At 49.1% G+C, this 20,606-nt stretch overlaps 1 protein-coding gene across 8 annotated transcripts in view; it reads right to left on the reverse strand.

The window, feature by feature from the left end:
* Positions 1–20,606, reverse strand: part of ELMO2 (engulfment and cell motility 2) — a 38,541-nt gene that overhangs the window by 14,303 nt on the left and 3,632 nt on the right. For 2 of the 8 annotated variants that reach the window (XM_019943990.3, XM_073793054.1), the window contains exons 2-9: positions 12,988–13,111; positions 12,591–12,631; positions 12,054–12,126; positions 11,629–11,679; positions 7,839–8,020; positions 6,196–6,295; positions 4,941–5,092; positions 2,317–2,395 (exon numbers count right to left, since the gene is read on the reverse strand). In XM_019943990.3, coding sequence (XP_019799549.1) covers positions 2,317–2,395; positions 4,941–5,092; positions 6,196–6,295; positions 7,839–8,020; positions 11,629–11,679; positions 12,054–12,126; positions 12,591–12,631; positions 12,988–13,068 — 759 coding nt within the window. In that variant the 5' untranslated portion in view covers positions 13,069–13,111. The other 6 variants (XM_019943991.3, XM_033841085.2, XM_073793053.1 and 3 more) reach the window with 6 other exon arrangements.

Consider the following 20,606-nt stretch of genomic DNA (forward strand, 5'->3'; position numbering starts at 1 on the left):
CAAAAAAACACATCAGTTATTATTCTGTGTTGTGACACTGTAATACCCTATGGGGCTTCTGAAATGTGAAGCTATTTTCCCCTAAACAAAATGGTCCCAGATTACTATGCTTTTAATTTTTCTGACAGCTTTTCATAATTCTTCTGTCTCTTCCTTCCAATGTCAGCCACCACTTCTTACAATGTTAATTAGTATGACTTCACTTCCTGAACTGCTGCCTTAATTTAATTTCATAGATAATTCTAAATCAACGGGCCTGAGGGAGCTGTCACACCTCTCCTAGGGGGCAATATCCGTGAGTGTTGTCATTTTTCTCAGAGCTGGAAGGCCTTTGTCTCTCGCTTCTAGATTTCTAGCCAAATTCCAATGGCTGACGCTGTCAGGAATATTAAGTTTTACTCTGCGTCCCCTGAGCACACACTAACTGGCAAAGGAGGAAGGTGGACTAGAAACTTCTCTGGTAGCTATGGGAGGCCAACTCACGATTAAATCTTGCTGTCCACAACTCACAAAGTTGGTAACTGACAGTGGTCTGCTGCTGGAATACAAAGGCCTGCAACCAAAGGCTTCTCTGCGGTGCCGGGGGAAGCACTCATCCTTTTTCATATCCTCATAGAGCTGACCTCTTTGAGCTCCCTCTAATCCTCTAAGAAACCCTCCCTCTAAGAAACGAGTATCCAAATTCCCTTCTGTCAACCGTCTAAAGCTCTTCCAATTCCGAGGCTCTAGAAAGCGTCCAAAAGGGCGTGGATTTACCTTTACTCCTGGCTACGGCAAGCTGGAATGTGATGCACCTGGCATCGTCTAGATGACAGTCACAGGCTATTTCTGAATCTGATCTTCCTGGCTGAACCACAGACCCATGTGAAGGCAGGTTACAAAGGAGAGACTGGGCCACATTCCCCAGGGCAGGCGTCCCCTTAATCCTTTATGCGACTCTGATCCGTGGTACTTCGCTAAGTGTCCTGACAAATGAGATTTACAGCACACAACCTTTTCCTGTGTCTTGGAGCTCCCTGAACAACTAGATCAGATCACGAGATTCTCACCCAGCTTCAACCTCCCCACCTGGAAAAGAGCGGGGTCCTTTCCATATGGCAGTGCTACTTACAGTGACAGGGAGGTCTAGAGGATTAAGATGCTTGTCCTGCCGGCAGAAAGCAAAAAGCACAGAGAGAAGCAGATGGAAGAATGAGCTTTCAGCTTACACTCAAAACAGGACTAGGGAGGAAGAGATGAACAGAGCCAGCCATCCAAGAAAGACAAGGACAGACAGAACCACAGACGCTCCTGGTCCTCCCACCAGAATCTTCCAGGAACTTGGTACATAATCCCACAGGATTTACAACTTACTGAGCCCACGGTATTGACCGAGAATTACAAAGTCTTGCTTTTGTACATCACCTGGGCTTTGACCAGAGAAATCTAGAACAGTCGTGTTGGAAGGGCTCAGAGCGATCTTTAATCTGGCCCTTGCATTTTACAGAAAGGGAAACGGAGACCCAGGGGGGTTAGAGCACTTGCCCAGCAGTGGCAGGAAAAGTACTCAGCCTCGGACCCTGGCCTCCTAGGTCAGCCCTTGCTCCACTGCCCAGCTGATCCCTGGTTTCCTCACTTGTAAAATATGGCTTTTTCTCATGACATCCTTATGAAGTGAATGGGGCAGATGTTGTTACTCCCACGTTATAGGTGAGGAAACTGGGGTTCAGAGAAGCAGAGCGATTTGCATCATGTCACACAGCTGATTGATAGGGAAGAAAAAAGTTTAGAACCTGGATCAGAGGATCTTTATACGTGAAACTTCAAGCTAAGTTCCTCCACTCTTGCTTCCTTAAGCAAGGATTGCGTTTGTTTCTGTCTCCTGGGACCTGGCAGGGAGGCCCAGCGGGTCTCCTCTCCCTGCTCCCTGATCCTCTAACCCAGGGGTAGTCTCGCAGTAAGGCCAAATGAGGCCTGTTGCCTGTTTGTGTCTAGAAGGTCTTATGGAAAGACAGCCACACCCACCTGTCTGCCTACTGTTTGAGGCTGCTTTGGCTACAGCGACAAGGTTGAATAGTTGCCACGTAGACCACAAGGGCCACCAGGCAAAAAAATATTTACTCGTCCTTGAGGGGAAAAAGTTTGCAGACCCCTGCCCTGACCTAGGACCCAGCTGGTTTCCCTCCTAGTTCTTCCCCGGGTCTTCCCTTAGCAAAGCCACTCAGACGGGCTCTGGCTGCAGCGGGGCAGGAGGAGGGACTCTTGGGAAAATGACTGGGTGGATAAGTCTTCTCTTGGGACAGCCCAGATGAAAAGCTTGAAAAGGCCACCACAGACCTGTCGCTTGTCCTCAGGAGCCTTCAGAAAAAGTGCGTTAATCAGTGCAATGGCGTAGGTCTGAATCTCCTGGTTGGAGCTGTGTCAACGGAGAAAGAAGGCAGAGAGAGGTTAGGAGACTGACCAGCAAGACGATCCTTAGAGATGGTTTAAAACAATCACTTGCACACTGTAATCAAATAATAATCAGAGGCTTAGCCTCAAAAGCTTAAAAGTGGGCAGACTCCCTGACCCAGCAATTCCACTAACAGGAATTTACCCAAAGATAGTCATCAGAAAGCTGTGCATGAGTTACTGGCAAGGTGTTTCATCCAAGTACTATAAAAAAAATCAAGAACAGTAAATAATGCAAATGTCCACAGTAGCGACTCTGTTCATATATATTCAGATCCTAAGCAGTCATTAAAAATGCTGTTTTAGCATAAAGGTTCTTCGCCTGGGGTTAGGGATGGGCTTAGAGTGTCTGGGAACCCTAGAAATGGTGCAGCCATTATTCCTTGTAGCTGGCTGACTATGTGATACTTTTTTCCAGGGAGGTGAGAGTCCATAACTGTTACTGGATTTTCAAAGGCATATGGGGTGGGAAAAAAAAAATGTGTATATATATATATACATATATATATATATATATATGTATATATATATATATATATATATATATACATTTTTTTTTTTTTTAAATGTTTGGCCAGGCCTCACTGCTTGCGGGATCTTAATTCCCTGACCAGGGATCGAACCCGCACCCTCGGCAGTGGGAGCATGGAGTCCTAACCACTAGACCGGCACGGAATTCCTGCACAAGATTTAGAATTACCCTTTCAGAAGGTTCTTTAACATGGGAAATGTTCAGTAACTATTAGTCCATAAAAAAAGTCAAGGCACGAATAGCATGTACAGTAAGATTCCAACTTTCTTAAAAATATGCATAGGAAAAAAACCCAGCGGCACAGTCAATTTACTGTTAACAGTGGTTATGTCTGGAAGGGGGATAATGGGCAAATGATTTCCTTTTTGTGCTTTTCTGTATTTTCAAAATCTCTGACTATGAACTTATTTTATTTTAAACAAATAAAATAACTACAACGCTTCTCTGGAATCTTGTAATCCTGGCACTTGACAAGAGCTCTCCACCTGCCACGTCATAAGTGCATTCTGTGGCTCTCTCCAGAGGGGCTGCTGGGTGTCCTGGTTGGCCGGGGGCATCTTGGAGGTCTGGTGGAGGCTACTAATTGTCCCTCAGCCCAGCAGCAGAGGACATGACTTCTGGGGACAGCAATGGCTGAAAGTGTTCATAGACTGACCCCTAAGAAATGCCACGCTCCTCTATCATCTCTAAGGAGGTAACTGGTTCATTCCCAATTCAGAAACAAAGAAATAGAGGTAACTCTGAGGTCAGGAAAATCAGGACTCTCCACCTGGAGTTTTCAATGTCCCCCTGACTTCAATCAACCTTTTTGGCTTTTGGGCATGAAAACAGAGGCTGAAGAATTCCTTAGAGAAGTGACAAGGAGAAGTCAGAGCTGTAAATCGCCTTGTGCTTCCTTTTTACTTGGACTAGTGGGAAGGTACAGGCTGAGAGCATAGCTGAGTGAAAACAAGGCTGCTATAATCAACCAAGTCTGGGAGCTCTGGCTTCCCCTGGAGCTGGCAGGGCCTTCTGTCAATGTCCCATATGCTGGAAGGGAGCAAGGGTTAGGAAGGAATCAGCAGTGTCCCCATCCTTGTTTTGGGAAGTCCAGTCCCCTTAAATTGTGTGGAATGGTTGAAAGGGAAGTATAAAGAATGGGGAGGAGACAAACAGTGCTCCAAAGGCTTTATCTGTCTTTGGCTTTTGTTTACTATCTGTTAAATGTTTTAGGATGTGATAAGCTTCTTAAAAAACAAACAAAAGCAAAAAACAGAAAAACAAAAAAACCTCCTCAATACCTATCCTGTGCTGGCCCCTATGCGGAACCTTTTATCTTCTTTGATCCTCACAAGTCTGAGAGGCGGGGATGATTAACCTTAGTCTAGAGGCGAGGAAACTTAGGCCAGAAGAGAATAGGTAATTTGCTGAGGGCAGAGACCTAGTTTGCAGTAGATCCTGGATTAGAATTCACATCCTATACCATACTTCTTGCTACCCCCACCAGCATACTGTTAGTTCGGCAAGAGTTCATTCAACAAATGCTAATTGATCTTCTACTTAAATCAAAACAAGGGATACAAAAATGATTGGCCCCTTTTCCCAGAGAGCTCAAAGTTTAAAATGGGAGGCAGATAATAAAAATACAGTATTTTATATAAATATGATTATGATAGGTACAAACAGAAACTATTTGGCCCACAGAGGAGAAAGCATCTAATTCTTTCTGGTACCATGGTGGTACAGGAAGATTGGGAAAAACTTCACATTATCCTGAGAGGCAAGGAGAGTTACAGAGGATTTCAAGCGGGAGCATGACATGACCAGGTCTGAATTACGGGAGGAATTCTGAGTAGTGTGGAAGAGGTGATGAGTGAATGAACAAGCAGATCAGCATCTCAGAGTACAAGCAAAGCAGTAGGATTGGAAGACTTAAACAGAGTAAGAGGGGAGAAGATAACAGGCAGGGAAGGGAGGCTGGGGCAGGGTCTCTACTTACACCTGGAGGTGAGAGATGAGCTGTCCCACAGTGATTTCCTCTGCGATCTTCTGGTACAGACTCTGGCTGTTCAAGACCATGCTCTCCAGGATGGCCAGGGACCTCTGCAGGATTGACACGTCCACCATGGGCTGGCTCACGTACCCTGCGATCTAAAGCCAGAGAGGGCAAGTCAGTTAGGAAGCTCAGGGCCCAAGAGAGCTGAAGGCTTAGGTTTCGGACGCCCGCCGCCCCCAGACTCTCCTCTTAGGTGTGCTGCCCACGTTTGGACAGCTGTCCCCAGGTGGATGATGGTATCTGCTATGTTGGCCAATGTGCCAGGGAGTTCCTAGGCATGGATAACTCAATTTCAAATTACAGCACCCACTCAACTATGTTTCGTTAAACCTAAGGGCTTAATCTTTTGTTTTCAAAATAAGGGTTCAGGCATGAAAAAGCCGAGGGTAAAAAGCAGAGGGTTTTACTGATGCTGGGATCTCATTTGCTCTCCATGTACTGTACTCCGGACATACATTTTGTCCCTATACACACGCAGAACAGCAGACTCGGGCACATAGAAAGGACCTCAAAGTCTTATAATCTAATCCCTTTTCTCAATCCCCATTATAACATCTTTGACACATGGTCATTTCACTTGTGCCTAAGTATCTCCAGCATTGGGAAGTTCTCAATGTCCCAACCCAATGACAGGTGTAATTCTAGGTCAGCAGATATAGCATTCATTGGTTTTAGTTCAGTTTTCTGAGGTGATACTGCCCCTTCTTCTAGAAGAAAGGAGGATAAAACTAGAAGTATCTTCTCCCCCCGCACTGAGTTCATCTGACAATCAAACAGTCTACCTTGCAGATTTGTAAACAGAAGGCAGATTGATAAATAGAAGGCAAATGAAATGAACGGTTTTTTTTTTTTTTTTTTATCCAAAGAGGAGGCAGGGCTCAGGAAGCAGGTCAGAAGACTTAGGGATGGTACTGGCTGGCTGGCTGCACGCTATCCCGAGTCTCACTGACAATCCAATTCCACTTTGGCCATAATCAGTTCCGGGAGTCCAGTTCCATCTTCTCAGTGCAGGCCCTGCGAGTGTAACAAAGTACACCTTCCAGGAGCCACAGGAAGGCCGGAGCCTGAGGATGAAACACCTGGCCTCGGGGATAGAACGCCGGCCCTCGCTGGAGCAGCTGTGTCGCCCGCACCTCCCCTGAAGCCTAGAGGACAACTGGCGACGGAGGGAGGAAAGACGGAATGTTGGAGGCCTCACCTGCTTAATGAAGGTGATTGAAACCATGTCCCAGGAGACAATGCCATGGTCCATGAGCTCTAAGAAGGCAGTCAGGGTGAATGCCAGCATCTCACTGTAGCTGAGACATGTGCAAAACACACACAAAACAATACAAAGATTCAGAACTGGGGAGCACAGGTGTGAAGGCAGCCACAATAGGGACGGATTTCAACGTAAGCACCACCTGAGAAATCAGCGAACGCCACTGTGAGCCAGCGCCTGGCACACACCTAAGCTAGGTGTGGAGCAGCTTCTTCCCTGGAATCACTAAAGGAAAGGCTTCTGGGTCTGGCCTTGTCAAATCCCAGCACTTGGTGGGGTACCCGAGGGAGCTTACATCCCAGGTTCACTTTTAGGCTGGGAGGCGGCAGAGCACAGGAGAAAGAGGATGAACTCTGGCCATGGGTTCAACTACTTACTAACTGTGCAGATTTTATCTGTTCAAACTTCTATTTCTTTCTCTGTGAAACTGAGTTCCTCTCACAGCGTTAACCTCACGGCGTTGTGGTGAGGGCAGGGTGACAGTGCATGCGAAACCCTACCACAGAGCTGACAGAGAATGAGGGCTGAAATGTTTTCTCCCCTCTGTCTCTGCTCTGTATACACGTCAACCTTTATACATCTGTACAGTGCTCTATAATTTACAAACTATATTTCCATTTGCAAAGCATGTTCTGACCCATTCTCATCCACAGTACTCCTCATGACAATATGGCAAGGGAGGTATCACCTCCACTTTAAAGAGGAGACGAAGGCCAGTCCAACCCCGCACTCCCGGGAGACTGCGGAACGTCTGGGTCAGTGCTGATGGCAGCCAAAGGCTTCGAGATTTCCGTGCAGCCGGAGAATCCAAGACTTAAAACAAATACCCAAGACTAGCTGCTCGGTCTGGCTAAAAATTTCAGTAGCTGATCCATCAACTCAAAGGTTTCTGACTCCCTCTCTGCCAGCTTAGGTTCTGTGGGCTTAGAAGACAAACTAAACATCTGTTTACTCACTGCGGATAATGGCATGGCAGTTTCCCGCCACGTTCACCTTGGCACTGGAGTACCACAAAGCCACTTGCAGTGCGTCGCCAAGTTCCGGACGCCCCCCTGCCCCCGTGAAAATGGGTGACAGGGAGACAGCGGATGGGTGGGGATACGCCCCGGTAAACACAGAGGAGCGCCCGTGCGCGTCTCTGTATAAGGAGCCTGTGTGTGGAGTGGGGAGGTGACTGGAGAGGGAGGGACGCAGGGGTGCAGTTAAGAACACACAGACACCTGTTCTACTTGCTAATGGACAGTCTGCTAACTTCCATCAAGCCGGTCATTTTCCGGAAATGATTTCAGCCGTGAGCTGACCTCTCTCTTCTTGACTTCTAGAGCCCCGACTTTCACGTCACTCAGCATAGTACTGTTTTGTACCGTCACTGAATTTGTGAGAGCCCAACTAGACTACAAGATTCAGGACCACAATAGTGAATTATACCCCTCTGTGTGGACCCTGGTGCTGGGCACGCTGCTCTGTATGCAGAAGGAGCTCAATAAGCTCATTTGACTCAACGGAAATGAGCATAGGATGCCCTGCGCCGTGTCGTAAATCTCTCGAGAGCTCCCAAACGAGACCTCAGCAACACTCACTGGGATAAGAGCTTGGTTCCGCTTTCCACAAGCCGCGTCAGCACAACAATGCCATCCATGTTGATGAACTCGGTGGCGAAGGTCACGTCCGCAGAGAGCTTGGCCAGCTCCTTCATGGCGTCCAGCCGGGTCTCCATGTTGGATGACTGGGTCCTCTCCATCAGCTGGCGTGCGGCCCGGGACTGCGGGACCAGGGACAAGACACATGCCATCTGCTCCCTGTGGCAGGTTACTGCTCTGTGAATAGCTCACAGGGGCCCTTCTGTGGACTCCCAAGCCCGAGACAGAAGTAGCTCTTCACACTGCTTCAGATTTGCTAAATAAATGTTTATTGGATCAATCAGGGAATCACCAGTACGATGAGACCGGTCTGCAGTTATGTGTATCCTTTCTGTACCACCCTGGTCTATGGAATAAAAAAATTCCCACCGAGGGAATACAAGAGATATCTGGGAGATGACAACCCGCTAACCAGGGCAAGTCACAAAGAAACAGATATTAGTTCAATATCAGAGTTTTTCTTTTTTTTTTAATTGAAGTATAGTTGATTTACAATGTTTTGTTAGTTTCTGGTGTACAGCAGTGTTATACACATATATGCGTGTCTGTGTGTGTGTGTGTGTACGTATATTTTCTTCTTCATATTCTTTTCCATCACGGTTTATTACAGGATTATTGAATCTAGTTCCCTGTGCTATACAGTAGGACCTTGTTGTTTGCCTATTTTATATATGGTAGTGTGTATCTGCTAATCCCACACTCCTAATTTATCCCTCCCCCACCCCCTTTTCCCTTTGGTAACCGTAAGAGTTTTCTATTGATATTAACTAAAGCCGTCAGACAGTGGAAGAGGTTGTCTCTTGAATGCTGGGCTCTCGGTCACTGGAAGCAATCGAGGAAGACTGGACGGGCACCTGTACAAAGTGCTGTGGAAGGGGCTCCTATGTGGGTGGAGGATGAAATCTGATGACCTCTAAGGACTCTTTCAATCTGAAACTGTGATCAGCCTGACGCGTTTTTTTCACTTTCCTTCAGAGTCCGTATCATTGTTCCTCAAAGTGCTAGCCCTGGGAAAACTAAGAATACCAAGGGGCTAGCAGCAGCTAATTTCAAAACGGCTTTTCGAAAATGACGGCTGGTGACAGAGCCTCCCCCGAGCATGTGAACCTTTCCCATGGGAGCACCTGCATCCTTCCTGCAACTGCGGCTGACACCCCTCCTCTCATGTTCACTGGTCTTTCCTGTTGCTGAACTTACTCACTCTATAGTCTGTGCCTCACAGCTTACCGTTCCATCATTCTCTATCTCTCGTGTGTTACTTTAATATTCTCGGTTGGAATGGAAGAATCTGGAGAGCACAAGCGCCCCGGGGGGGTCTTCATTTTTCTTCCAGTGCTAAGCAAGCGACGGAGCCCAGGTACTGCTGCTGCAGAGGAGTCGGGCCTACCCACGTCTCTCCCCTTTAACGGCACGCTGCTCGCGAGGACACAGAAACCCTCCCTCACCTCCACGGTGAGGGACGCGTGCGCTGCGAGAAAAGGTCACAGGACGGAACGATTTGAAGAGCGCTGGTCTGCATCACACTGGGAGCCTTCCAACTCCAAACGTCAGTTCTCCTCCCGGGACAGCATTTCCGGGCCACCTCCTGCGCCTCCTGCTTCTGGGGAAGTCAGCTACGCTGCGCGCGAGGCCCGTAAAATGCTTCGGCACTTCTGTAAGAGCGCGCAGCTCCCAGGCCATCTCGTTAAATTAGCCGAGCTTGGGGAGGAGAAATGAAGTCCTTAGGACGAGAAGAGCTGAGGAGGAGGGCAGGAGCAGGCAGTGCCAAGAACACTGGCCTGGGGTCGCCCAGACCTGGGTTTGAGAAGCAGCTGCGCCGCGTTCTGAGCTGTCGACAACTGGCAGGTTATTTAGTCTCTCTGAGTCTCAGTTTCCTGGTCTGAAAAATGGGGCTATCAAGAGTACTCATCTCATGGGGTTTGTCGAGATTAAGTGATACCATATATGGAAAGTATTCTGCAAAATCCAGGCGCTCAGCCAATGTAGCTGCTATTACTCCACACCTCCCTTCCTTTCAGATGGACCAGTCTGTCACCTCATCAAGAGAACGGGGCCAGCATGCCCTCCGTTTTCCGGCAGCCCTTCTACAAACCTACCTACGCTACCCCCATATCACTGGTCCTGCTCCAGGCCGAGCCGTCAGGGCAAATCCCTCCCCTGGGCTGTGGGCTCCCCCTGTCCTGTGGGCAGCAAGGTCCTGCCCCCGTCACTCATCCCCCCTTTCCCGCACTGGCAACCTTCCTCTCTTGCATCTTAACGTATTTTCAAGGACACATAAAAAACTGCAACAAGTTAACAACCGTGAAGGGTCAGAGGAGGGGGACAGCTGGGTAAGTGAGGGACAGGAGTGGGAGAAGACCTTTCACTGTATCTTTGTAAAACTCTTTTGATTTTAACACACGGTGAATGTTCCACCTCTTTTTTTTTTTGTGGTATGCGGGCCTCTCACTGTTGTGGCCTCTCCTGTTGCAGAGCACAGGCTCCGGACGCGCAGGCTCAGTGGCCATGGCTCACGGGCCCAGCCGCTCCGCGGCATGTGGGATCTTCCCGGACCGGGGCACGAACCCGTGTCCCCTGCATCGGCAGGTGGACTCTCAACCACCGCGCCACCAGGGAACCCTTCCACCTCTTTTTAAAAGGCGTACCTTTTCAACTCCGTATCCCCGAGCTAGTACCTTCTCTATCTACTTCCTTTTAAACCAAGCTTCCTGATAACATGGCAAACACAAGGTCCTCGCTCTGTCACCTCTTAAACTCAACCCACTGCGATCTGGCTGCCACCCAGCTGCCCCAGCAACCGGCTGACCTCCCAGATCAACGGACCGCTCTTCTGTCCTCAGTTTACCTTCTCTCTGCTCACTGCAGACCAACCCGTCCTCCATCCGGACACTCTCCCTGCCCTCAGCTCCTAAGCCATTTCTAGCGCCTGTTTTCTTTCTACCCTTGTGGGTGCCTCCTTAGTCACCCGGAAGGGCTGCTCTTGCAGGAATCAGGGGGCCAGCTTGCATTCTCGCACTGCTTCCACAGCCAGTGTATTGCCTTCTTCGCCAAGTTCACCTGCAAATACTTTTCCTGCCCATCGTTTCATTGCCACGGCCACTGCCTTCACGGGCTGTCGACACTGCTCATCAGCTTCTTGAAGATTCCTCCTACCACCAACCTTCCTTTTTCAAGCCCATCTTCCACACTGTCACTAAAGTGATCTTCATAAAACATAAACCTAAGCATAATATAGCTTCCTACTTAAAATCTTTCAACGTCCCCACTATGATCTTTCCCTTCTGGATAAAGTCCGACCCATAAGCAGGCCGCCAAGGAACCTTTCACTGGCTTCTGGTTGATGGCTACAGGCCCTCGGCCACCCATCACTCCTGCCTCCCCTAAACAAAACACATCTCTCTGCTTGGAATACGTTTCCTTTTCTTCTTTCTTCAGCTGCTTCTTGCTTATCTTTCAACATCTGAGCCAAGTGTCCCCCTTCTTTGGAAGGGCTTTCTGGGAATTCTCAGTCTGAGTTAGGTGGACCCTTTTCTGAGTTCCCTAAGCAACCTTCTTTCAGGACCCTTGAGAGAGGCCTTATATTTGTTTGTTTATTCCCAACCAGGCTGTGAGAGCAAAGATTGACTTTTTAACCTCCAAGCCTTACTTTCTAGAACAGAGTCTGGCCCATGGTAGGTGCTCACAGACGCTTGTCAAATAAAGGAATTCCTAAGGAAGGCCGCATACCTACCGGGGAGATAGCCAGCTGTAAGATTGTCCCGTTCTTAATGTCACTGCGAGTCTGGGTAGCAAAAAGAAAAAAAGAGTAGCTAAGATAAAATATTAAAATTGTGCAAGCAAGTTGAATCAACAAGAACTTTCTGTCATTTTTAAAGTAGCTGTAACTGAGACTCTTCAGTCAGGGCCTCCTCTCCTGCTTGTTTCTTGGCAAAGAATTTCTAAGATGCTTTTCAAGTGCCTCTCAGGAAGCAGAAGCCACATTTTTCCAGCCACCAGAGGAGGACAAGGGCTGATGCTCCCTGATCTGCCCAGGAAGCAGCTCTTGACCCAGGAAGTGGAAGCTCCCTGGATGTAGGGAGGGCAAACAGCGCCGGCCCCCGGGATGGCTCACTCCAGAGCGAGCCCTGTGTTGGTCTGGCTTCTCCCTGTACTAACCTGTTCGGTGATGTAGAGCTGGGGACCGTCTGCATAACGGAGGGTGTAATACTCCGGGTTTGGCAGTGACCACCTATGTAAGAGAAAAACAGTACAGCCTGTGTGGCCATGCCAGGGGGCCTGTCTAGAAGCTGCAAATAAATAATTTTCAGTGGAGTTGACTGAGGGACTGGGCGGTCTGTTTGACGTACAGGGGAAGAAAACCCAAAGCTTTGGGTTGAGATGTTGAACAGTACCCTCCTCAGCCCCTGTAAAGATTGGTACCACAAAAGGCGGCGCATATAATTCAGCGCAGGTCTCAGATCCCACCAGGACCTCAGGTGGGGCATTCCTGGGCTTAAAGGAAAAACTGAAGATTGACAGGTCTCAGGGACATCCCCACTGGCTACACTTTCTTCGTAAGACAACGATCCACAAAACCCCCGGACTGGGGACCCGACTAACTGCAGATCCTCGGGCAGAATTCCTTTCAAGGTCTGGCAATGCTCCTCTGTTTTTAGCCTGTCACCATCCAAAACAGGGGCAGTTTCAACTTACCCATCACAAACTTCCTTGATGATGGACGCCAGGGGCCGTTTCTGAGAGAGAGAGAGAGAGAGAGAGAGAGAGAGAGAGAGAGAGAGAGAGAGAGAGAGAGAGAGAGAGATCCTTCACCAGGAGCCACAGCCTGCTAGTACCAAGGTCCTGATGAGAGGGTTGGCCAGGCAGGGTCGTCCTGGGGCCTGAGCACGGACTTCTTCTCTGAGAGCTTTTCTCGAAGAGGAAGCCTCTCCCAGGCCACGGTGACTAGCCTTCCACAGTGTGGGACAGGGCTTGGCTTTCCTGTTGCTGGTCTTACTCCTAATGCCAGTGGTCCCTGCCCCTAAAGACATCCCCACCACGCACACCCTGGATCCTTCCCCTTGCATCGCCGCTGCTCCCTTCCAGAGCTTACCTGGTCGATTTCGAGGAGCTGAGCGTTAGCACCTGGCCACTCGATGGCCACTTTGACGATGTCTGATGGTGGTGGCATCATTCCCAATGGGCCCTGCTTCTCCAAGACACACAGACACAGCTGCCTGGGGAAAAGAATCAGAAAAAAGGAAAAAGTCAGAGTTTGCCTTCATTTTTCACTCTTGTTATACATTTTGGAAAATCAGAAGACAGAGAGTGCCCAAAGAAACATGTAGAACTCCTCGGTTTGAATTCTTCTAGATCATGCCACAACCTTTCCTTGGACATTTTGTCTCTTTAGATTAAATCAGCAAGTAGAAAAGGGACAAACCTATCTACCAACTGCAGATAAGCCAGCCGCAAGATCTGCCAATGTGACACTTCAGGTGAAGGGCCAGGAGGACCCCGGAGTAGAGGAGAATATTTACTGCAAAGTCCTGTCCTGGGACCTTGAGAGGGAGAAGCTTATGCCCTGAGACTGATAAGGACAGACACAGCCTTTCCTTGGCGCAGCAGTTAGCTGAAGCAGCCAGCCTGCTCTGCTCTGCAGTCATCCCGGGAAGATTCCAGAGTCAGCAGGGCCTGGCCACATGCTCTGTTGCTTCCTCCCTACTTATTGCTGCCACTCCTCCCCCCGCAAAGGGACACAACGCGGAGCCTCCACCGTGTGGGATGACACAGACTTCAGAAAATGGAGAAGAGAAGTGGGACAGGAAATGCTATTTTAGTCCCAATTGCCAAAGGCAAGGGCTGCTGAGAGCACAAGTATAGGGAGGTAAGGACCCTCATACAAAGGCCCAACTATCGGAGGACAAGGCTTCAGAAGTACTTCTGACCCACTGCTCTCCAAAATAAAGGAAAATAAATCATTTTGAACAAGTCTGGAAGATGGGCCCACGTGACTGGTATCCTAGGCAACTCTGTGAGCTTAGTGGTGTTCCAGGCAGTAGCTAAAGCATTCTCTCCCCAAGGTCTGATGAGGGGAAGTCACCCCGCTGATGGATTATTTCAATGTGTGTTTACACTCCGTGCCTGCAGCTTCAGGAGAGGCCTTTCTCCTGCACCCCCAGGTTTAGCCACTTGCCCACAATCCACGCCTCACAATGGAGACCGCCCGCCTCTCCTGGAACATGCGGCATAGCTGTGCTGAGCTGGTATTTGTGGAGGCCATCAATTTTTCAGCCCAAACACAGCTGTTATTTCTCACAGCCTTGTAGGTACTAACCTCTTTGGTGACAGGGGTACAAGTCCCTTCCCCTACAAACCCACAGGTCTCAGAAAGAGGGAAGCTTTCCCGGCCATTTCCTGACCAGGACGGGGTGCTTCAGAAGTCGACTGTCAAAATACCAGCACTTCCAGAACACGGCAGCACGGAAGAGATGGTTTTCAGTGTGCCATCACTCACTCTGTTGAGGCCCCTCAGCAGCCTTGTGAAGTAGGCAGCACAGGATTACCTCCATTTGAAGACAACAAAACTGAAACTCAGTGTGGTTAAGGTGCCCCATTCACCCAGCGTACAAGCAGTGAAGGTGACAGAACATGGAGTTGACTTTGGCCAGTGCTACCCACCCCCAACCCACCCCCACCTCCGGCTGAGCTAGCCTGAATTTCTGCTCCCTGCAACTAAATCAAGCCTAAAGGTGAAGTGGGCCGGTCTCACGGCCCTGAGAGCTTCCACAGCTTCTGCAGCTCGGGGTAGAATTTCTCACATGTAATTTTTATGTGCCTAGACACACAACAAACCTCTGAAAAGAAACGGGCCCATCAGAAGAAGTCCTGGTTGAGATGCTCTGCTCCAGTGACACAGCAAAGCAGGGGTGGTACCGTGAATCTCAGGATGCCTAGGGCAGGAGTCCCTATCCTTATCTAAATCTGCCATAATTAGGAGGCATGACTGTACAGTTGTGAGATCGTTATTTTTGACTGAGATACAATCTACAAATAATAAAATGCAGAGCTTATGTGTATATATGTATGTGTATATATAAATATATATACAAAATAGAAATACACATACCGTCCTGTAACCACCACCCAAAACAAGACACTGAACATTTTCACACCCCCAGAATTCCCTCCTACCTCCTTCCAGTCAACCCCGCACCTGCCAGCCCTCCCAGAGGCAACTTGTTTCTGATTTCCAACACCATGGATTTGTTCTGCCTGCTTTTGTACTTCATATATGTGGAAATGCACAATATGGCCTTTAAGACCATTTGCTAGTTTAGTTTCTTCTTCTTCTTCAAATAAGTAGGCAGTGTAGGTGCAAGAGGAAGAGCGCTGGGCTGAGATGATTTTCCCTGCTGAAGCATCTGGATTCAGAGCCAGAGGACTCAGGACCTAGTCACAGCTCCAACACTGAGTGTCTGGGTGATGTACACATGTCCCTCTCCAAAAGAAGTTACACCCTTATTTCAGTGGTGCTGCTAAGAAACAAATCGTATTTTTTGGAACTCTCTTCTGTTTGTTTGTTTCTGTTTTTTTCTGTGCGTGGCATGTGGGATCTTAGTTCCCTGACCAGGGATTGAACCCGCATCCCCTGCATTGGAAGAGCGGAGTCTTAACCACAGGACTGCCAGGGAAGTCCCTAGAACTCCTTTCTGGATACTGTCTTTGGAGATAAACAAAGCTGAAGTTCATTATTTTACAGTTCCACTTTACTGTGACACCACACGGCATTTCCTAGGTTGATTATCTCTCTTTTTTAAAATATTTATTTATTTTCCTTATTTTTTTTTGGCTGTATCGGGTCTTAGTTGCAGCACACAGATCTTTTCGTTAGGGTGCGCAGTCTGCTCGGGTTTCTCTCCAGTTGTGACACACGGGCTCCAGGGCGTGTGGGCTCTGTAGTTTGCGGCATGTGGGCTCTCTCGTTGAGGCACATGAGCTCAGTAGTTGTGGCGCGCAGGCTTAGTTGCCCCACAGCATGTGGGATCTTAGTTCCCCAACCAGGGATGGAACCCACGTCCCCTGCATTGGAAGGCAGATTCTTTACCACTGGATCACCAGGGAAGTCCCTATCTCTTTCTTTATAAAAGGCAGCCCTGAGTGATTCTTGTATGTTCCAAAAATTCATATCCATTTTAAAGCACGGGGATTTGCAACCACCAGGACTATTCCAGAGATACTATAAGCCCTGATTCTCAGTGACTTTGCCCTTTCCCAATATGCCCAGGCAGCCCATGTGTCCTGGCACTCTCGCCACCCATGCCACAGCCAACAGGACCGAGGTGAACACTCAACCTTAGCTGGACTAATCCAATTCTCTCTCTTGAGCTTAAAGACACAGACTAAAGAAGATGGATGACAATGGGCCCTGGAGCAGAAAGGTCACAGTCAGCCTCAGAGCAGGTACCGCGGCAAGCCAAAGATACCAAGAAGCAAAAACCAAGAGCCTTGCAGAGGAAGCTATTCAGCAAGAAGAATCCAGAAATGTGTGGATGAGTGGAGGCCAGAAACCAGAAACCACAAAGTCCCAGAAAGAGGTAGAAGAAGCCTGTGTCTGAAGACTTTCCAGACTCCATGGCTACACCTCCTACAGTTGGGGTACCTGAAGTTCCCCTGTTTCCTGCCAATAAAACTCCTTTCAATTAAACTAGCCTGCGTTTCTACTCATTGCAACTAAAAAGCCTAAGCATAAGGGTGACCCCCCAGCTTTGAAGGAGCTCTACATGGAGGGCTGAAGAGACAGCAGCCTAACAGGCACAAGATGATAGCACTGAGCAGGCCCTTGGTTAACACTGGCTGAAATAATGAAGAGCAAAACCCACTTAGATAAGTGGTTTGTTTAAAACAGTTCAGTTTTGTGGTGACTTTATGGCAAGTCATCCTGTATGTAACAGCAATGTGCAGACAGCCTATTTACATTTGATCACACGTCTGTAGCATTATTACCGCTGATGCTCACCCGAACCCTGGAAGTCATCCCATTGTAGATGAGGCAACTGAAGTTCACATGGGATGAGAAACGTATCTTCCACATGTCTCCTTCCCACCTCTTCCCCACAAAAAAAGAAAGAAAGAAATCACATCAGAACTGGGTCTCAGGACTGTGCGTTAGGACTTCAAAGTGGGCTCTCTTCCCTCTACATAATACTTCCTTTGCTGAGGATGATGACATTAGCTAACATTTACACAGTGCTGGGACACTGTTCTAAGGGCTTTACACAGATTAATTCATTTAATCCACGCAGCAGCCCTGTGTGATGCATCATCCTGGTTTTATAGACAAGAAATAGAGGGACTTCCCTGGTGGCACAGTGGTTAAGAATCTGCCTGCCAATGCAGGGTACGTGGGTTCGATCCCTGGCCCAGGAAGATCCCACATGCTGCGGAGCAACTAAGCCCGTGCACCACAACTACTGAGCCTGTGCCCTAGAGCCCGCGTGCCGCAACTACTAAGCCCGCGTGCCTAGAGCCTGTGCTCCGCAACAAGAGAAGCCACTGCAATAAGCCCGCGCACCGCAACGAAGAGTAGCCCCCGCTCGTCGCAACTAGAGAAAGCCCGCGCACAGCAACAAAGACCCAACACAGCCATAAATAAATAAATAAATAAATAAAATTTTAAAAAGAAATAGAGGCGCAGAAAAATTAAGTACTGTGCTCAGTGTCACACAGCTAGTAAGCGGCACGGCCAGAATCTGACCCCAGCCAGTCTGGCTGTTTGAAAGCCACGTGAAAGCAGGTGGCACGGTTCCCACAGCAGGCGCTCAGTGGAGGATCTGGGTTCCCTGGACCTGAAGATGAAGCACACCGGGGCTCAGAGACCAACGACAAGAGCTCACCATTGTGACAGACAACAGAGCCCACTGTCTAAAGAAGGTGACCCCCACTCCCCTGTGTGGTGCTCAGCCCTTCACAGTCTAGCCAGACCTTCCTGGACTACTTGCTGTTTCTATAAGGCAGCCCATGTTCCTCCTCCTCCTCTGTATCTTTGCATGTTTTTCCTTCCTTCGACTGTCAGGAGAGCTCATATTCAAGCTTCAGAGCCCCACTCAGATGTCACTTCCTCTCTGTACCAGTCTTAGTTCCTCACGCCACCCCCGTTTCTCTAGCAAAGTGAAACAGGACGGGCCCGTGTTCTTGTGGCATTCTGTCCACAGCTCTGTGACGGCTCCTGTCCCACCCCATTATAGTTTTATATTCCCACAGCTCTCTCCTCCCCCGGGGCAAGGCCAACCCTGCAGCTTCATCGGCTGGCACAGCGCCTGGCACACGGATACGGTTCCATGAGCATCTGCTCAAATCCAACAGCTCTGACTTCCTCAACTCCTACAAACCAGGGCCGGCTCCACACGGCAGTGGACAGGCAGGAAGCACTCTGGTTGTGTGTTCCCTCCTCGACCCACCACCTTCCAACTCCACAGCATTTTCACTGTTTTCACATCTAACATTAGGACGTGTCTCACTGGAAAATCAGATTTAGCACCCCTGACTCTAGTTAAAAGATGGCGGAAAACATCCCTCCGCTTTTCTCCCTATGGAAACGTCGGGAGATAGGAGACTAGAAGAATACTATTCTCCAGGTAACGGTCCCCAGATAAAGGATCTCCTTGTGGGGAGCCCTTTCAGCTCTCATTTGCTCACTCTTTTCATTTTCACTTTAGAAAGGAAGTGGGAATTAGGTCGAAGCAATTCAGTAACATTGCAAAATTCTCAGGGTTATAAATAGCCTCTCGCTCTACCATTCAGCGTCACTATAGAGTTCAAGAGCAAACAGCCAAGATGAGGGAGCGGTGGTTCCACATCCAGGCCCAGGAGGCGAAGAAGTCGTCAACCCCTTCTGATTAAACGACTCTGCATCCCACCCTCCCACCCCCTTCCAAGTATTACAGATATAAAGATGATTGGGAAAGCTCTAAATGCCACCAAACAGGAGAGAGGCACACACTCATCTGGCGAAGATAATCCTATACTCTAAGGCAGGAAGGTGAAAGCTCAGGTTTTCAAAGGCAAAGTCGGGGAAACAAGAGAAAAACAGGACCTTCCGTGTCTCCAGTGAGTGTTCTTTAAGTGGCTTCTGGAAGGTGTGCTTATAAAATCAGCACAGTTACAAAAGGCCCCACAGAGCTCCATCAATCAATCGCCCCTGCAGGGACGGCTCCAGGGAGATGGATTCTGAGCCCAGCGGAAAGGAAGTGGAAGACAATCCCTCCCCATTAGTAAGGAATTCAGATGGAGGAAGGCCAGAAGGCTCCAGCTCCGCACTCTCCCCCCCTCATTCCTTTAAGGATAAGGATTGACGGGTGCTTTTGTTCGGCTCTTTTGCTTCTGATTCGGTGGGGGAGGCATGGGTGAGTTTGGTTTATGTTTCCTGCAAGAGAAAGCACCGCTCCAGGAAGGCAACCAGAGGTCAAACCCTCTTTCTAATCGAGAGCACAATCTCAACAGAGGCTTCTCCCTCTGAAATCTTCTGCAGTGAGAAGTGACTTAACTTCCCTTAGTTCGGACCCCTGAATGCGGGTGAGACTCTAAGGTACAGGGAGGGAAGCTGGGTTCGAAGATTCAGGTCCTGACGTTTACTGCTAGAAACACCGAGAAGGACCATCATACCAACGGCAGCTGAGATTTCTCCCTTCTGTTGAAATTTTTGGACACAAGACTCACCCGAACACGTAGTTAAAAGCTACTAACTTAGAGCCACAAGGGCAGTGAGGAAGGGCGTGGGAACAGGGTAACTGTTTGGGCTTCTTCTCACGTAACACCTACCCTAAGAAGCACTCAGCTCTCCTCTTCGGTTTAAAAACCTTCTGCAAGGTCCCTATCCTTGCACAACTGAGCTTAGACTCCGCAGGAGAGCACCAGCTCCTTCCAGGCCCACCATGGCCTTCAGACCGCCCTCGCAGATACTCCGAATGTCACTGCAGACCACCTTGTTCCCCCAAACATCAGGCTCTTCTAAGTCTTACTGGGGCCTCTGCCATTACTCCCTCCACCTGGTCCAGCTGCCAAACTTCTACTCGAGCTTCAAGGCCCAGCTCAGTCACTCTTCTGTGTGGCCTTCCTGGTCCTCTCCCCTCAGACAAAATGAACTGCGCCCTCATCTGCCCTCCCGTCTTTTACACACACTGTCACAATCCCACTGATTCATAACTGTCTATGTGCAGCCTTTCCTCGTGCTATTCAGAGTGTGATCCGCACTCCAGCACCACCGATGTTGCCTGGGAGCCTGTAACACAGAATCACCCACTCCAGCCCAGACCCCCTGAATCAGAACCTGCCTTCAAACAAGATCCCCAGGTGCAGACTCTACACCAGTGGGTCTCAGCTCTGGCTGTGCCTCATCCGTGCCCAACCCAGGTCACTGCAAACCACCCCCCTAGCCCCCCCACCCAGGTGAATCTAATGGGAAGCCAGGGCTGGGAGCCACAGCTCAGGGGCTGCTAGCTGAGGGCAGGGACTCATCAAGTCCGCATCTACTCCCCTGCCCACAGTGCCTGGCACACAGCTGTGCCCACAGAGTTCCACACCAAAAATACCCTCCAGGATGCCCCTAGACCTGACCGCCTCTAAAAGAGAACAGAAACTCTAATGACAGAGGACGAGCCATTGCCTAGAACTCCACACGGCCCTACAGTCATCGAGATGGACGTAGAAGGGGGTCTGTGTTTCCAGTCCACT

Source organism: Tursiops truncatus, chromosome 15 (assembly GCF_011762595.2).
Source record: "Tursiops truncatus isolate mTurTru1 chromosome 15, mTurTru1.mat.Y, whole genome shotgun sequence".
In the NCBI taxonomy this organism is placed as follows: Eukaryota; Metazoa; Chordata; class Mammalia; order Artiodactyla; family Delphinidae; genus Tursiops; species Tursiops truncatus.